Source organism: Carassius auratus, chromosome 9 (assembly GCF_003368295.1).
Source record: "Carassius auratus strain Wakin chromosome 9, ASM336829v1, whole genome shotgun sequence".
NCBI lineage: Eukaryota > Metazoa > Chordata > Actinopteri > Cypriniformes > Cyprinidae > Carassius > Carassius auratus.
The window spans coordinates 33,913,056-33,928,008 of NC_039251.1; the positions used below are offsets into that span (position 1 = coordinate 33,913,056).

Sequence of the window (14,953 nt, forward strand, 5' to 3'; positions counted from 1 at the left end):
TTTCAGGTTTTATTAAAAAAAAACTTCATTTGTGTGTTTTAAGATGAACTAAAGTGAGTTTGAAATGACATGAGGGGTGCATAAACAATGACAGGATTTTCATTTTTGGGTGAACAAGACATTTTAAAACGTGTTAGAAGTGTTTGTACCTCGTGTACACAGCCGAAGAGCTCCCAGTCGTACAGAGTCATCTGATGAGCCAGATCTTTTGAGCTCATGAGCTCAAAGGTGGACATGGATCCTGCAGACGGCCCTTCTTGCTCGGGCAGCGGGGTCTGCATGAACGAGTCGATCGATTCATCAGTTTATCAGCCAGTCAATAAGCTAATGTACGTTTGATCCTGTGTGTTTACAGCTGATGTGTGTTATAAATGCGGTCTCAGGGGGCTCTTACACACCAAAGAGTCGATCTGGTCCCTCGGGCTGACAAACAGACGACCATTAATGCTCAGAGATGAGAAGATGGACACATCTGATGGCTTTAGAAGCTCTTTATCTGAGAAACACAAACACACAGTCATCAGTCATTCTGCTTTTAAAGATGTGAGTAATCAGCTGCTTCTCAAATGACTACACTGTGAAGTTACTTATTAAAAATAACTACGCTAAATATTTAAATACGTTAAAAGGAATAGTTCACCCAAAAATAAAAATTAGCTAAAAACTTATGTCATGTAAGAAAATCATTTGTATCTTCATGGGAACATATTTGGAGAAATGTAGCATCGCATCGCTTGTTCACCAATGGATGCTCTGCAGTGAATGGGTGCCGTCAGATTGAGAGTCCAAACAGCTGATAAAAATATCACAATATACCACACCACTCCACTCCATCAGTTAATGTCTTGTAAAACAAAAAGATGATACTTTAAAATATGAATCCTGTATTTATAATATTGCTTTCTCTGGTGAAAACGTCTCATCTGAATCAGGAGAGAGGTATGCAAAGATCAAGCACAGTTTACAAAGCAAACAGTCCAAAACAAATAAATCTGTTGATTTTGATGTGAGGTCAAACAGGGGGTGTACATTTTCACTGAGGAAGTGTTAATATAGATTATGTATGGGTATTTTGGACAGAAGTGACAGAAGTGAAGTTAAAACAGTGATGGATTGGTTTCTTACACACAAGCAGCATTTTGTTTTACACAATGTTAACTGATGGACCAGAGTGGTGTGGATTGCTTGTGGATAATTGTGATGTTTTTATCAGCTCTTTGGACTCTTATTCTGACGGCACCCATTCACTGAAGAGGACACACTGGTGAGCAAGTGATGTGATTTTCCAATTTCTTCAAATCTAAGGAAAAAACTAATCTACATCTTGGATGCTGTAAGGATGAATACATAAAAAAATAAATAAAAATAACAAATTATATATTGTAAGCACCACTTGCACATTCTTCCAAAAATGCACAAATCTAATATTTACTATTAGTTTATGAGACTTAATGTGTTTATAAAAGAACAAAAACTAAGATTTCTAACCAACAGCCTCTTACATCAGCTTTTATTGTATGTTGTTGCCGAAAATCCCAGAAAGTATCACACTTTTATCTTCTTTTTAAACAGCAAAACCTTTTAAAAAAGGATTGCTTCTTACTTTATTTCAATGCGTTTTTAGTATACTTAAACCAGTCAACAGAATTGCATATAAAATGTAATATAGTCTTAATTAAATGGGTTAAAAAATGCAAAGTTCAGCAAAACGCGACAGTACGATACAATGCTACAGCAAGACGGAGCCAGAGGTCAAAGAGATAAGAGTCAGTCCGATAGCACACTCTGCAAACATGGAATTAATCACCCTACAATTAATCAAACGCCAATGAAAATAGAGGAAATGGCTGTCAATAGGAGGATAAGAATGGAAAAATAGCTTGTGTGTGTGTTTGTGTGTGAGAGTGTGTGTGTGTGTGAGTGCATGTGTGCGTGCGTGTGTGTGTGTTTTCACCTCCGGCTGAGTTGAGGTGGATGAGCAGAAGATCATCTCCTGACCCCAGTTTATCGGTAACTGCAGTGATGACCTCTCTGACAGATGCAGCTACAGGCACTCGGATAGTGGAGTAGGTATGATCACTGCAGTACACTTTAAAGAGGACTTCAACACAACACACATACATTTGAAAAGAACATTGACATTAAACATTGACAATCAGTTGTTTTTAATCACAGAACATTATTAACTTCAATTAAAGATACACATCATTGCTTCACATCTATTCTTTGTCCTAAAGTCTTAACCTCTTTTGAACCTTCTTTTTGTGACTCTTCCCGTCTTTCTATCACATACGTGAAATTAGTCACAGGATAGACTAGTGTTCAGTCAGTCACAACAGAGAGCAGATACAGACTCACTCTCGTCTGTGCTTTTGATTGGCTGTTTCTTCTGCAGTCTGTCATTCCCCGTGCTGAACTGACGCAGCAGGACTTTGTGCTGAAATGAGGGAGAAAGACTATCACATGACACTTATTCAGCACTAAATAGAATAGTACAGAAACTTTGATTGTTTTTAGTTTCCCCTCACCTTTTTCTGAGAGGGACGGCCATCATCACAGCTGTGAATAAATGTTATGAGTGTTATGATTATGATTACATAAAAGGTTTCTCTTAACATTATCAGTCCGATTAAAAAAAACAAAAAAACTGCTTTATTATAGTATAAATTGGCACATTTCTGAGACCTCTACATTATCAATATGATCACAGTTTTTTACAAAAAAAGACGAAAGATGGACTGAAGCAACTTATGTTTACTTGATTATCCATACATGATTATTTATAATAATCGAGTTAAAATGTGAGTACCAAATAAGATACACCAGGCTTTTTAAGGATCATTTAATTATTCATCCCCCAATCCTGATTGTATTGCTTTACATGATATGTTTTCCACACACACACAACAAAAAATAACAGCGCTTTGACGATAAAAATAAGCATGTAAATATGATCTTACTCAAACATGTTATTGGAAGATACTGAGTGAAAACTGATATTTATATCAGTGCTGTCAAATGATTAATCGCATCCAAAATACAGTTTTTCTCAGTTGCTATGTTGCATTTCTCAGATTCTCAGAAACAACATTCTCAAAGCTACTTGTTCAACCTCCACATAATCTAGTCACTTGTGCACATCATAAAAAGTTTCTCATTCTTTTGAACAAGTTGTGATTGATTTGGTACATTCATGCAATTGATTACGTACATTTGTCTGCTGTTTCCTAAATGATCAGTTACCATTGTCATGTTGCTCAAAATGTATTATATATTTCTTTGTGCAGTAGTCTTACAACTCAAAACATAAACTGTCAAGCATATTTTCTACACATTTTTATTAGACTTTCTGTAAATTTTCCATGAATTGTGCATGTGAATCTTGACTTTCACTAAAGAAGAGAATATATATAAAAAAATGTAATCCACAGTGTAGCTTGTTGAACAATTCCTGAAACCTGGTATTATATTTACATTTATTCATTACAACTGTTATATATGTCAGAGGTCGCAACTAGGGGTTAAGTGTCTTGCTCAGGGAAACATTGGTGTCTCACAGTGGATTCGAACCCGGGTCTCTCACACCAATAGCATGTGTCTTATCCACTGCGCCAACACCACCTCACCATTACGAGTACTTCCTGTGTCTATTTGCCTCTTTAAATGAATAAATGAAAATGTACAGTTAATACACACAGTACATGCATGTGTCTGTCAGAGAGTCACAGTCACCTCAGTCAACACAATCAAACAGTCATCAACATCAACGTTAACAAGATCACAATCACCTCCTTTCTAATTCCCTGCACCTGCCGCAGCTCATTAAACCTCCATATATCTGTGCTCACGACTCTCATGCACATTGTCCAGTCTACTGTTCACAACCTTAGCTGAACTGTCTATTGACTTACCTTTGTGTTTCCTTACCTCAGACATCCCCCAGACAACTGTTACTGCAAGCTAAGCCTTCAGAACCTTCTCCTCATGCTTCACTCACCTCTTGTCATCACCTGGCTCACTCCATTGTCTCCTCAATAAAAAACATTGTTTGAGAGAAACTATACCTCTGTGTCTCATAACATGTGTTCATGACCTCCGTACGACCTTTATCCTGACACCAGCCCCCGCCTCTGTATGTCCCATGGCCATCCCGGCATCCTACATGGGTATCGTAGCTGGGTGTGGCAGCTTTCTGCTCCAAGTCTCTCTCTTCATCAAGATGCAGCCACAGAAGTTTACTAAAGAGCGATCAAAGGTAGCATTTCTCATCTCCCTATAAAGCGGTAAAGCATTCCTGTGGGCAAGAGTGATCTGGAATGCCCAAAGTATCATTATTAATTTCTTTGAAGCTTTCTCCAACCATTTCAAGGAGGTATTTGGTGTTGCTGCTTGTACGCTGTCCAAACAAGACCAGCTCCTGCAATTATGTCAGGGAAAATTATCAATTGACGAGTTCCGCACTCTTGCTGCCACCAGCGGATGGAATGAGGCTGCGCTGCTGAGTGTTTTTGCCTTGGGCTCAATCCCCACCTTCACACACAGAGGGCAATCTATGACGACAACGTGGGACTGGAGATCTTCATGTAGCATGCCTCCTGCATTTCGCAAAACACCACCATCCAGTTAGCCTCACCCGTTTCCGGCCCTCCAGTACCAGAACCCATGCAAATGGACTCCACTCGATTGCCCTGCACGGAGCGATCCAGGAGTTTCAGGATGTGTTCAGTAAGCAGGCAGCCACCCGCCTTCCACCGCACCGGCATTGGGACTGTGCTATCGACCTGCTGCCTGGAGCTAAATTCCCCAAAAGTAGAGTTTACCCCCTTGTCCATCCCGGAGCACAGGGCAATGGAGAATTACATCAAGGGGGCTCTCCAGCAACGTTTCATCCGGCCATCCACATCTCCTGCTGCCTCAAGCATCTTCTTCATGGGCAGAAAGGATGGAGGCTTGAGGCCATGGATCCACTATTGACCCCTGAACTCACAGATGGTGAAGCTGCCGTATCCACTTCTCATGGTACCAGCCACTCCCAACGAACTCTGTGGTGTCTGCATATTCTCCAAGCTGGACCTGCAGAGTGCATATAACCTCATCAGGATACAGGTGGGCGATGAGTGGAGGACAGCATTCATCATACCCTCAGACCACTACGAATATTGGGTAATGTCGTCTTCCTATGCTTCATGAATGAGGTGTTCCAGGAGTTCCTCCATCATTTTGTGATTGTAAATATCGATGACATCCTCATATACTCCCTAAACCTTGCCAAGCATTGCCACCATGTTACGCAGGTACTTCAGCAGCTCAGAAAAACACCACCTATATCTGAAGTTGGAGAAATTACATTGCATATCTGGAAGGCATCCAGATATACCAGGGGAAGGTAACTGCATTCAGCAATGGCTGTTTCCACAGTCAGTGAAGGCACTAAAGTGTTTCCTAGGATTTGCCAACTTTTATAGACCATACATTCACCAGCTCAGTCAGCTCAAAGTGCCTCTCACCTCCATGTTAAGCTGCAAGCCCAAGTCTCTGTCCTTGAACCTCGGTTCTCATGAAGCCTTCCACCACCTTAAGGAAGCATTCAGCATGGTCCCCATCCTTCGTCACCTGGATCCTTAAGTTCTTTTTGTAGTCGAGGTGGACGCTTCGGCCACCGGAATTGGGGCCGTGCTGTCACAGTACCATGGTGAGACTCCCCGCATCCATCCTTGCGCATACTTCTCCCGGAAGCTGACCCCTGCAGAGCAAAACTATGATATAGGAAGCCGGTAATGGCTGGCAATCAAGTTAGCCCTTGATGAATGGTGTCACTGGCTGGAGGGAGCCTCTTTTCAATTCACCATCATAACAGACTACAAGAACCAACAGTACATAAGAGATGCAAAATGCCTAAACCCCCGTCAACCATGCTGGACCCTGTTCCTCACATGCTTCCATTTCATCATCACCTACCGTCCCGGAAACAAACCGGATGCCCAGAAGGGAAAACATACGTTGCATCCTACTAGCGATTAACCCTTCTGGGCTTAGTTCATAAATTACCAAACCCTGGACACCCAGGCAGCCAGCTTACCCTCTCACTCATTCAAGCTTGGTACTGTTGGCCCGGTATGGTCAAGGGGTGTCATCAAGTACGTCCGCAGCTGCTCAGTCTGTGCAATGTCAAAGTCCTCTCGCCATCTTCCATTCAACCAATTGGCTCCCGTGCCTCTTCCCCAAAGACCCTGGTCTCACATCAGAGTGAACATTTGTCTCTGATCTCCCAAATTTGGAAGACCACAAGTGTGTGCTCTTGGATAGTTTCTCCAAAGCATGCAAGTTGCTACTCCTAATAGGCCTTCCCACCGCCCTTAAGTCTCTTTCACCATGTGTTATGAAATTACAGCTTACTAGAGGATATTGTCTCAGACTGGGGTCCTCAACTTTTGTATGTTTGGCCAGACTGAGCAAAAGATCCAAAAGTTTGGACGCTCCCTTCCGTCATACTGCTCAGATGATCGGCAATGCTGGAACTGCTTCCTCCCCTGGGCCAAGTATGCCCAAAATTCCCTCAGGCAATCCACCACCAACCTTACACCATTTCAATGCATACTTGGTTTCCAGCCCCCACTCTTTCCCTGGACGGAGGAGCCTTCGGAGGTTCCAGCTAGTGTTGGGCGATTTGGTCATTTTTCAAATTGTCATATCGTCAGCCCGTGAGATTGACGATACACGATATCATCGTGCTTGGGTGGAGAAAGAGAGAGACTCTTTGTTCTTGTCATATTAGAACTATTTGGTGTTTTAAACTGCTCAGGTGCACGAGAGAGAGCCTTATGGAATCACCTATAATCTAAAAACAATACTTAAAAACATACTGATAAACTAACTTTAACGATAAAAATACTGTATTTTAAACAGCTAGTTCATATATAGTTGGACGCAACTGTCATGTTACGTGTCCTGTGACAAATTTGCTTCATCACCACATAGTGAGTGGTACAAGTTAAGTGATCAGTCTTTAAGAGAAGAACTACGTGAGAAGTTCGCTCTGCCGCCTTGTTATTATTTTGTCTTTATTTGTAATGCAAGAAAGAGTTAATCTCTCATGTTTGAGAAGAGCGCTTTGCCGTGTATGAGCCATTAAATGTGTGGGACACCAACTCCTCATTTTCTATCTCTTTCATTTCATGGATTTAACGAGTTATCCGAGTCAAAGCGTTACAACTTCTTCAGTGACAGGCTCTAATCCTTTTTTGCGCATGCGCTGTGTGTGTGTGTGTGTGTGTGTGTGTGTGTGTGAAATGCGGTACTGAAGTGAAATACCTGTGCAGTTTGATAGACAAATTATAATAGGCTGTCTAATAAAAATACAAATATTTATTATTATTATAATTTAATACATTATATAGGAGAATGAGCCTAATATCATCTTGATTATCGACAGAGAAATCTGCTTATGTTGATATATGTCGGGGTGGTTGTGTGTCATTAACCTGCCTTTGTATCCGGGATACAGAGGCAGGTTAATGACATCACATATCAACTCCAACCCCGTCCCCATCGCCATGTTAGGGATCGATCTATCTATCTATCTATCTATCTATCTATCTATCTATCTATCTATCTATCTATCTATCTATCTATCTATCTATCTATCTATCTATCTATCTATCTATCTATCTATCTATCTATCTATCGATTTACATTACAAACTATCTGAATTATTTTTTTCTTTTTGGTCATTTGAATCAGCATTTGCACCAAATAGCATACCAAATAGCATATTTTGCTCTCAGCGCCTCTGAATAAAACTGAGGTGGTTTCACCTTTAGTATGAGCCTCATATTATACTGTATGAGCAATAAAAGCCTGATTTATCAAATATGATACCCAGATTTTAAGGTTCAATAAATTGTTATATAAAAAACAGGTTTGTAAGACTGTGCTCTTACTTCTGCTTGATGATCTTCTCTAATTCAGGCAGCTGTTCTTTGAGAGCTGGAATGAGTCTGGAATCTTCAAACACTGTCTCATAAAACTCCTGCAACAAACAACACGCTCAGACTAACAATAACACAAGAAAGTCTCTACAAAATGAACGGACAGCTTTGTGAACTGGTTAACTTGAATCAGCAAACACGGCAGAGCAGATCAGAGCTCCTGACCTGGAGGAAATGGAAAGAGCTGTCCTCCTCCTGCAGGTGGTCTGTGTTGATGGCGGCCCACTGTAAGACCAGACGAATCACCCTGCGCTTGTTATTGAGAGAGTAATCCATCCGCTCCTGTTCACTGCCCTGAGACGACTGAGAATGATAGGTGAACGAGCGCTAAGGACTTTAGTGACCTTCTCATTTATTGAATAAAACAATATTCATAAAGGACACAGCTATGGCACATTGACCGTTTTTACCAAGCTTATGAATTACAGAGATTATAGACAGTTATATATTTCAACAATCAGTCAGTACAGCTGTAAAGGATATTGAGCCATGAGTAGAGGACACAGCTGACTGTTCGGGACAAAAACACAGTGCATAAGCAAAAAGTCATCCAGAGCAGGATCTACAGAGACAGAGAAAAAGAAAAGTTAGTTAAAGGTGGTTGGTTACAATTTTCAACATGAATCCTGGTAAAGTGATTTTGAGCTAATTCTGTTTACTGTGATTGACTTCTTCTGTAAATGCATGTAAATGCATGTTTAATGTATGCATTATGTAATGTATATTTTTAGAGTTGGCCATTTAGATTTTTTTTTTAATTCAAAGTACCTGACTCTGTGAACTGGGAGTCGAGTTTTGTTGTCTCCAGAAGATGTTCCAGAATCTTCTCCGGAGTCCCGGACATCACAGTGTACCTGAAGAACAGGCGTAGTTTGAGGTTGTTAATATATACAGCAGTTTACAGTTACTCCATAGTATTCCTAAATTCCCCAATGTCAGAAGAACAGAAATGTACTTGAGAGGAGAGGAAGTGGAGGCCCTGTTGTTCGTTTTCTCCAAAACTAACACATCCTCCTCATGTTCCTTCAGACGGACCGTGTTTGCTTCCACATCCTGAAATAGAATGAATAAGAAATAAATTCAGCTTAATCAAGCGTTTTGATCTAAACGACTGGTTAGGTTGACACAGGAAACAAATCATAACAGATGATACGTGATCATGTTCAGGACACAAGGTTTCTGATGTCAGTAGTTTAGCAGCAATAAACTCACTATTACAGCACTGATGAGCTCAGATCATACAGCTGATTTATGAATGATCAATGTCACTTCTGTAATGTTTTCTGTAGTGTCATTTCAGCATCATTACCAGCAGAGGGAGACAGGTTCCCAACCTATTTTGTCTAAATGCCTCACTTACTAATGTGAAATTTGACTTTCAAATATTAGACTTGAGAGTTGTTCAAAACTTCCGATTAATAAATAATACGACATACATTTAATTACTAATTTTTCATAGAGAAGACAGGGGCACGTTATCATTGCACCAAGATACAGTGTGCAGCTGTTGTATCTTTTTTTTCTTGAATAATAATGTTCAGTAGTTTGTGTTCGAGACTTTAAGGTTTGAATAGGAACTGACTGTAAAAAATAAATAAAAATATAATCTACTTTAACAAATAAGGAAAAGGTGTGACAACTAATGATGCCACATTAAAGACTGCATTTAAAGACTGCATTTATTTATTTATATTTGTTGCAGTCTTTATAAATCCTAACTGATAGTGAGTACAGATTGTTTTCAGATTGTCCGGTTGCATCATGCTGTAACTATGCAATAAATGACCCTAGAATGTGAAATCTCACTAAATCTGATAGTAGTTTAGATAGTAGGCATCCTGTTTGTGTGTGTGTGACAAAGCCACACTGAGAGCCTCACACACCCTCACTATCAGACTGAGCTTCCGCTTACACAGCTTTCCTGAGCTCAGCTCTCTATTGTGCGAGCGCTGGGAGAGAGATTCTCCTGTGCTGCTGATGGACGACCCGTTATACATACAAACACAACACCAATGCAGCTAGAGAAAACTGTTAGACGATGAGTAAATAGTCATTACACCAACAGCACATTAGCAAACAGTACACTAGCAACAGTACACTGTTTTTTCAGCTTCTGCGTTATCTAGATTCTGTGGACACACACTTTTGTGAGTTGCATTCTGGGATGCGTTTAAACAGTATTGGAGTTCACATGTCTGCTGCACACATTTCATTTGTATTATTTTTCAAATTAAAAGTTTAAGTTTGTAACAGTTCTGCATGTACTTGTTGTATTAGTAGGTACTAACCCTGAACCTGACCTGAACCCATGCAGTTACCTTATATAACCCAGCACTTTCTTAGCTATGTAAGTACAGTACAGATAAGTGCACATACTGTGAAACCAAGTGCAACCAAAATCATTTTTGTAACTTGGAAAATAAATAAATAAAATATGAAAAAAGATAACTTATTTCAGGTTGAAGCACTTTAAAGCTATAAAAGAATAATAATAACAAAAAAAAAACTAATTTAAATGACGAAGCACAACAGAATGATTAAAACTATAAAATGTGAAAACAGAACATATAAAAGTGTTCAAAAACTGATACTAAAATAACAATGGTATTTGTTATTGCTATTATTGTTAACTAAACCCAGTAAAAAAAGCTGAAATAAAATCTAAATATTAGATGAGCAACAATTAGAAATTAATAATTCAAATTTTAAATAATTCAAATAATTTGAAGCACTGACATTTTGTAAACTACCAATTAAATGTAAATCAAATAAACTAAAGCTAAATAAAAACACAAATAAACATTTTTTAAATCATTACAATTTTAATTCTAAATAAAATAAATAATGAACGTAAAAGTTAAATATCAACATATATATACTGTATACTATAATTGCATATTAATTTTTTTTTTTTTTTTTTTTTTTTTCCAAAGTACTTTTTAACATCACTGAATCAACTTTTATTTTTTTTTTTAACTGTTATATTATAATTTCAATATCACATCAACAAATCAAAACATATATGTTAGCACTTTTACAGTGTAGAGTATATAACAAAGCCCTTTTCTCAGTGTAGTGCATTTGTTTTGTTGTGACTAATGCGCGCTGACCCTGAGGACTCTGTTGAAGTCTTCTTTATCCACTCTCAGGAAGTGGCAGTTGTCCTCTCTCAGGACGATAGACGCTGCCCGAGGTGCGTCATTCACCAGAGCCAGCTTCCCGAAGTCATCTCCCTCATGTAGTGTGCACACTACACCCTGCAGCGAGACGGGACCCAGACAAACCAGACAAAGACCACAGACGCTTATGAAAACATCTTCCAGCTGTAATTTAATTTACACACACACTTTTCCTGGCACAGTCTACATGCACTATTATTGGCTTGAGAGCGATTAGCTGGTCTGCATCATTCAGAACATATTAAACACTTAATTAGTCTGTTGAATGGGAAGCATTAGTGGGGAATTACAAGTCTGACCTTTCCATAGATCACCACGTTAACGGAGCCCTTCAGGATGATGTACCATGACGTGCCCTCCTCCCCTTGATTAAACACTAGGAGCAGAAGAGATCGATAATGAACAGCAAACACATGCATCTGATGCAGAGCACAGACACATCATTCAACTCACAACTCACAGCACTCATTTAAAGCTGGTTAGTCCTGAATGGCTTGACTTCATTTGTGTGGTGTAATGATTTTGACACTTACACACTGTGCCTGCTTTGGCATGGGACTCAAATATCAGAACAGCAGCGAGTTCCCTCTTCACCTGAGGAGAAAACACAATACATCAGACTCTAAACAAGTGATGAAACATGTCACCCTGTTAAAATCAAAAAAGGAAAATTGCCTTCATTTGAAAGCAAATGATATTTTTAACAATGCACATGCATGCAGTACTGTATATATACAGTACAGACCAAAAGTTTGGAAACATTACTGTTTTTAATGTTTTTGAAAGAAGTTTCTTCTGCTCATCAAGCCTGCATTTATTTGATCAAAAATACAGAAAAAACAGTGATATTGTGAAATATTATTACAATTTAAAATAATTGTTTTTAAATTTATTATACTTTAAATTATCATTTATTTCTGTGATGCAATGCTGAATTTTTAGGATCATTACCACATGATCCTTTAGAAATCATTCTAATATGATGATTCATTATCAAAGCTGGAAACAGTTCTGCTGCTTGATATTTTTTCAGAACATGTGATACTTTCTTAGGATACTTTGATGAATAAAAAGTAAAAAAATAAAATAAAAAAAGTTAAGAAAAGTTATGTCTTTAAAATATAAATATTTTGTAATAACATTATACACTACTGGTCAGTAATTTGGGGTCAGTTATTTTTTTTATTTTTATAAATCAATACTTTTATTCAGCCAGGATGTGTTGAATTAATAAAAAGTCTATAATAAAAAAAAAGAATTATCAGAATTTATATTATTAGAATTTTTTATTTTTATTTTGACTAAATGCAGTTCTTTTTAACCTTTTATTCATCAAATATATTGGACAGCAGAACTGTTTCCAACACTCATAATAAATCAGAATATGAGAATGATTTCTAAATGATCATGTGATCGACTGATGTTACATGTGACACCGAAGGCTGGAGTAATGATGCTGAAAATTCAGCTTTGCATCACAGGAATAAATTATTTTTTTAAGTATATTCAAATAGAAAACAATTATTTTAAGTTGTAATAATATTTCACAATATTACAGTTTTGTCTGTATTTTTGATCAAATAAATGCAGGCTTGATGAGCAGAAGAAACTTCTTTCAAAAACATTAAAAATAGTGATGTTTCCAAACTTTTGGTCTGTACTGTATATATATATATAGATATATATATACAGTACAACAGGATTTTTTTTTTTATTTACTGAAATGTGTGTACACCAAACTAATTCCCTCTAACTTCCTATAATGTGCACTTACAGTGGTGGAGAGATGTGATAAGGCTTTAATATGCAGCAGCTCCTCATAAATGATCTCCAGGTCATCTACTGTCCTCTGGCCAGGCCTGCAGAGAAGAGCAGGGAGCACAGAGATGACTTTGAAACTGATTCTGACATTTTAAAAGGCGCAGGTATTAGAGGATATCTCCCAGGACCTTCAGAAGGTCTCTCCTTCAGTTAAAGCAAACATATAAAAGTCTAATCTGCCTTTAAAGACTCTCAGACGAAAGTTAGGAAAGCAGCCAAACAGGAGCAGAAGCAGATACAGATCTTCTCTTAATAAGCCAGAGTCCGGACTCATATTAACAGGAAGAACGTACTGTTTCCTCAGGATCATTCGCAGATGGGCGTCAGGTCCGATCTGAGAGAGGAGCAGGAGGGTGTCCTGTAGCTCTTCATCGCTCTCTTTCTTCTCCTCCTCATTGGGGAGGGGTGCGTCTTCGGTCTCATCCTCCAGGAAGCGATAAAACAGATACTTATCTTGAAAACTCAGCTCCTGGTCCACTGCAGCCAAACACAGAACAAACCGGTAAAACAGACCAACCATATAACACAGAAACTCATGTGTGGCTCATTTTACACTCGATGAAAAAATACAAAAGATACAAACGTGCTCTCCTTTTTAAAAGGTACTAATATGTACCCTTTAGGGGCAAATAAGGTACAAAGCTTGTGAAAGGACATTTTCTAAATGTCAAGAGCTCAATTGTGCTGTCCAATCACATTTATTTATATAGTGCTTTATAAAATACCATTTCAATAAACAGGAAAATAAAAGTGTGTTCATGTTAATGTTCGCTGATATAAAAAATACTTGCATTTCAGCTGTAAAGCAGCTCTAGGCAATGATGTCTTTATTCAGTTCAGTTCAATATTTTTAAATATATCGTCTATAAATATTTTAAATATATGATGCCTTTATTCAAATCAGTTCAATATTTTTAAATAATATTTTAGTTTTAAGTACAGAAAAATGCTATGATTGCATGCACACTAGTTTGGGGTTGGTAGGATTATGTTTTTGAAGTCTCTTATGCTCAAGCAAAGCTGCATTTATTTCATAAAATATGTGAAAACAGTAATATTGTGAAATACTATTCCAATTTTTATCTGAATATATGTTACAATTTTTCGAATTCAAAGCTGAATTTGAAGCATCTTTACTCCTGTCTTCAGTGTCACATAAGTTAGTAGTTATTTCTTTTTATTGCCATTTCAGCATCTAAAGCAGCTTAATGGCAAAAAGTTACATAAACACAAAATAAAAACCAAACAAACACAAAAATATGGAATATCAAATTATTCGATTTTTTTAATTAACATATGCTCAAAATTCTAAAATCTTTTCTGGTAAAATCTTACTAAACAAGTCCCTGAGTGAGGGTTCAGTGTCACATGATCCTTCAGAAATCAATCTAATATGCTGATTCGCTGCTCAAGAAGAATTTCTTATGATGGTTAATGCTGGTTAATTAATGCACAGTTAATTCAAATTAATTCAAAAAAACATTTAACATTTATCTGTTTTTTTTCCCCCATAACATTAGAACTGTTTTAATTTCTTTCACTTCTGGGTGATGAGATGACACACTCACCGTGGTTTAGGACGCCCTCCTCCAGCAGCACCTGCCACATCCCTACAGCCTGAACACGCGAGTGAACACAGGAAGTGTGCTGCATCAGCCAATCAACGAGCTCCGTGCCTATACAGCACTGCCTACACACACACACACACACACACACAGAGAGAGAGAGAGAGAGAGAGAGAGAGAGAGCTGTCTTTAACGACTTATAGACAGTGTTCAGGTGTAACTAGTTACATGTAATGGAATTACGTAATTAATTACAAAATAAAAGTAACTGTAATCTGTTACAGTTACTGAGAAAATATGTAAAATTACAGTTACTTATGAAAATGTTAACGACTACAAAGGGGGTTACAGCTATAATATTTGAACACACAAACAGATTTAATTGATTTCTTTCATAAAT

General features: G+C 38.0%; 1 protein-coding gene across 4 annotated transcripts in view; it reads right to left on the reverse strand.

Annotated features, from left to right (window-relative positions):
* Positions 1-14,953, reverse strand: part of LOC113109117 (rap guanine nucleotide exchange factor 4) — a 54,938-nt gene that overhangs the window by 5,041 nt on the left and 34,944 nt on the right. For all 4 annotated transcript variants that reach the window (XM_026272674.1, XM_026272673.1, XM_026272676.1 and 1 more), the window contains 16 exons: positions 14,557-14,678; positions 13,282-13,465; positions 12,942-13,026; positions 11,701-11,761; positions 11,467-11,543; positions 11,099-11,245; positions 8,944-9,041; positions 8,757-8,842; positions 8,472-8,550; positions 8,154-8,304; positions 7,941-8,029; positions 2,529-2,559; positions 2,359-2,437; positions 1,955-2,101; positions 399-496; positions 150-275 (listed from right to left, as the gene is read on the reverse strand). In XM_026272674.1, the coding sequence (XP_026128459.1) occupies positions 150-275; positions 399-496; positions 1,955-2,101; positions 2,359-2,437; positions 2,529-2,559; positions 7,941-8,029; positions 8,154-8,304; positions 8,472-8,550; positions 8,757-8,842; positions 8,944-9,041; positions 11,099-11,245; positions 11,467-11,543; positions 11,701-11,761; positions 12,942-13,026; positions 13,282-13,465; positions 14,557-14,678 (1,660 nt within the window). The remainder of the gene's footprint in view (positions 1-149; positions 276-398; positions 497-1,954; positions 2,102-2,358; positions 2,438-2,528; positions 2,560-7,940; positions 8,030-8,153; positions 8,305-8,471; positions 8,551-8,756; positions 8,843-8,943; positions 9,042-11,098; positions 11,246-11,466; positions 11,544-11,700; positions 11,762-12,941; positions 13,027-13,281; positions 13,466-14,556; positions 14,679-14,953) is intronic.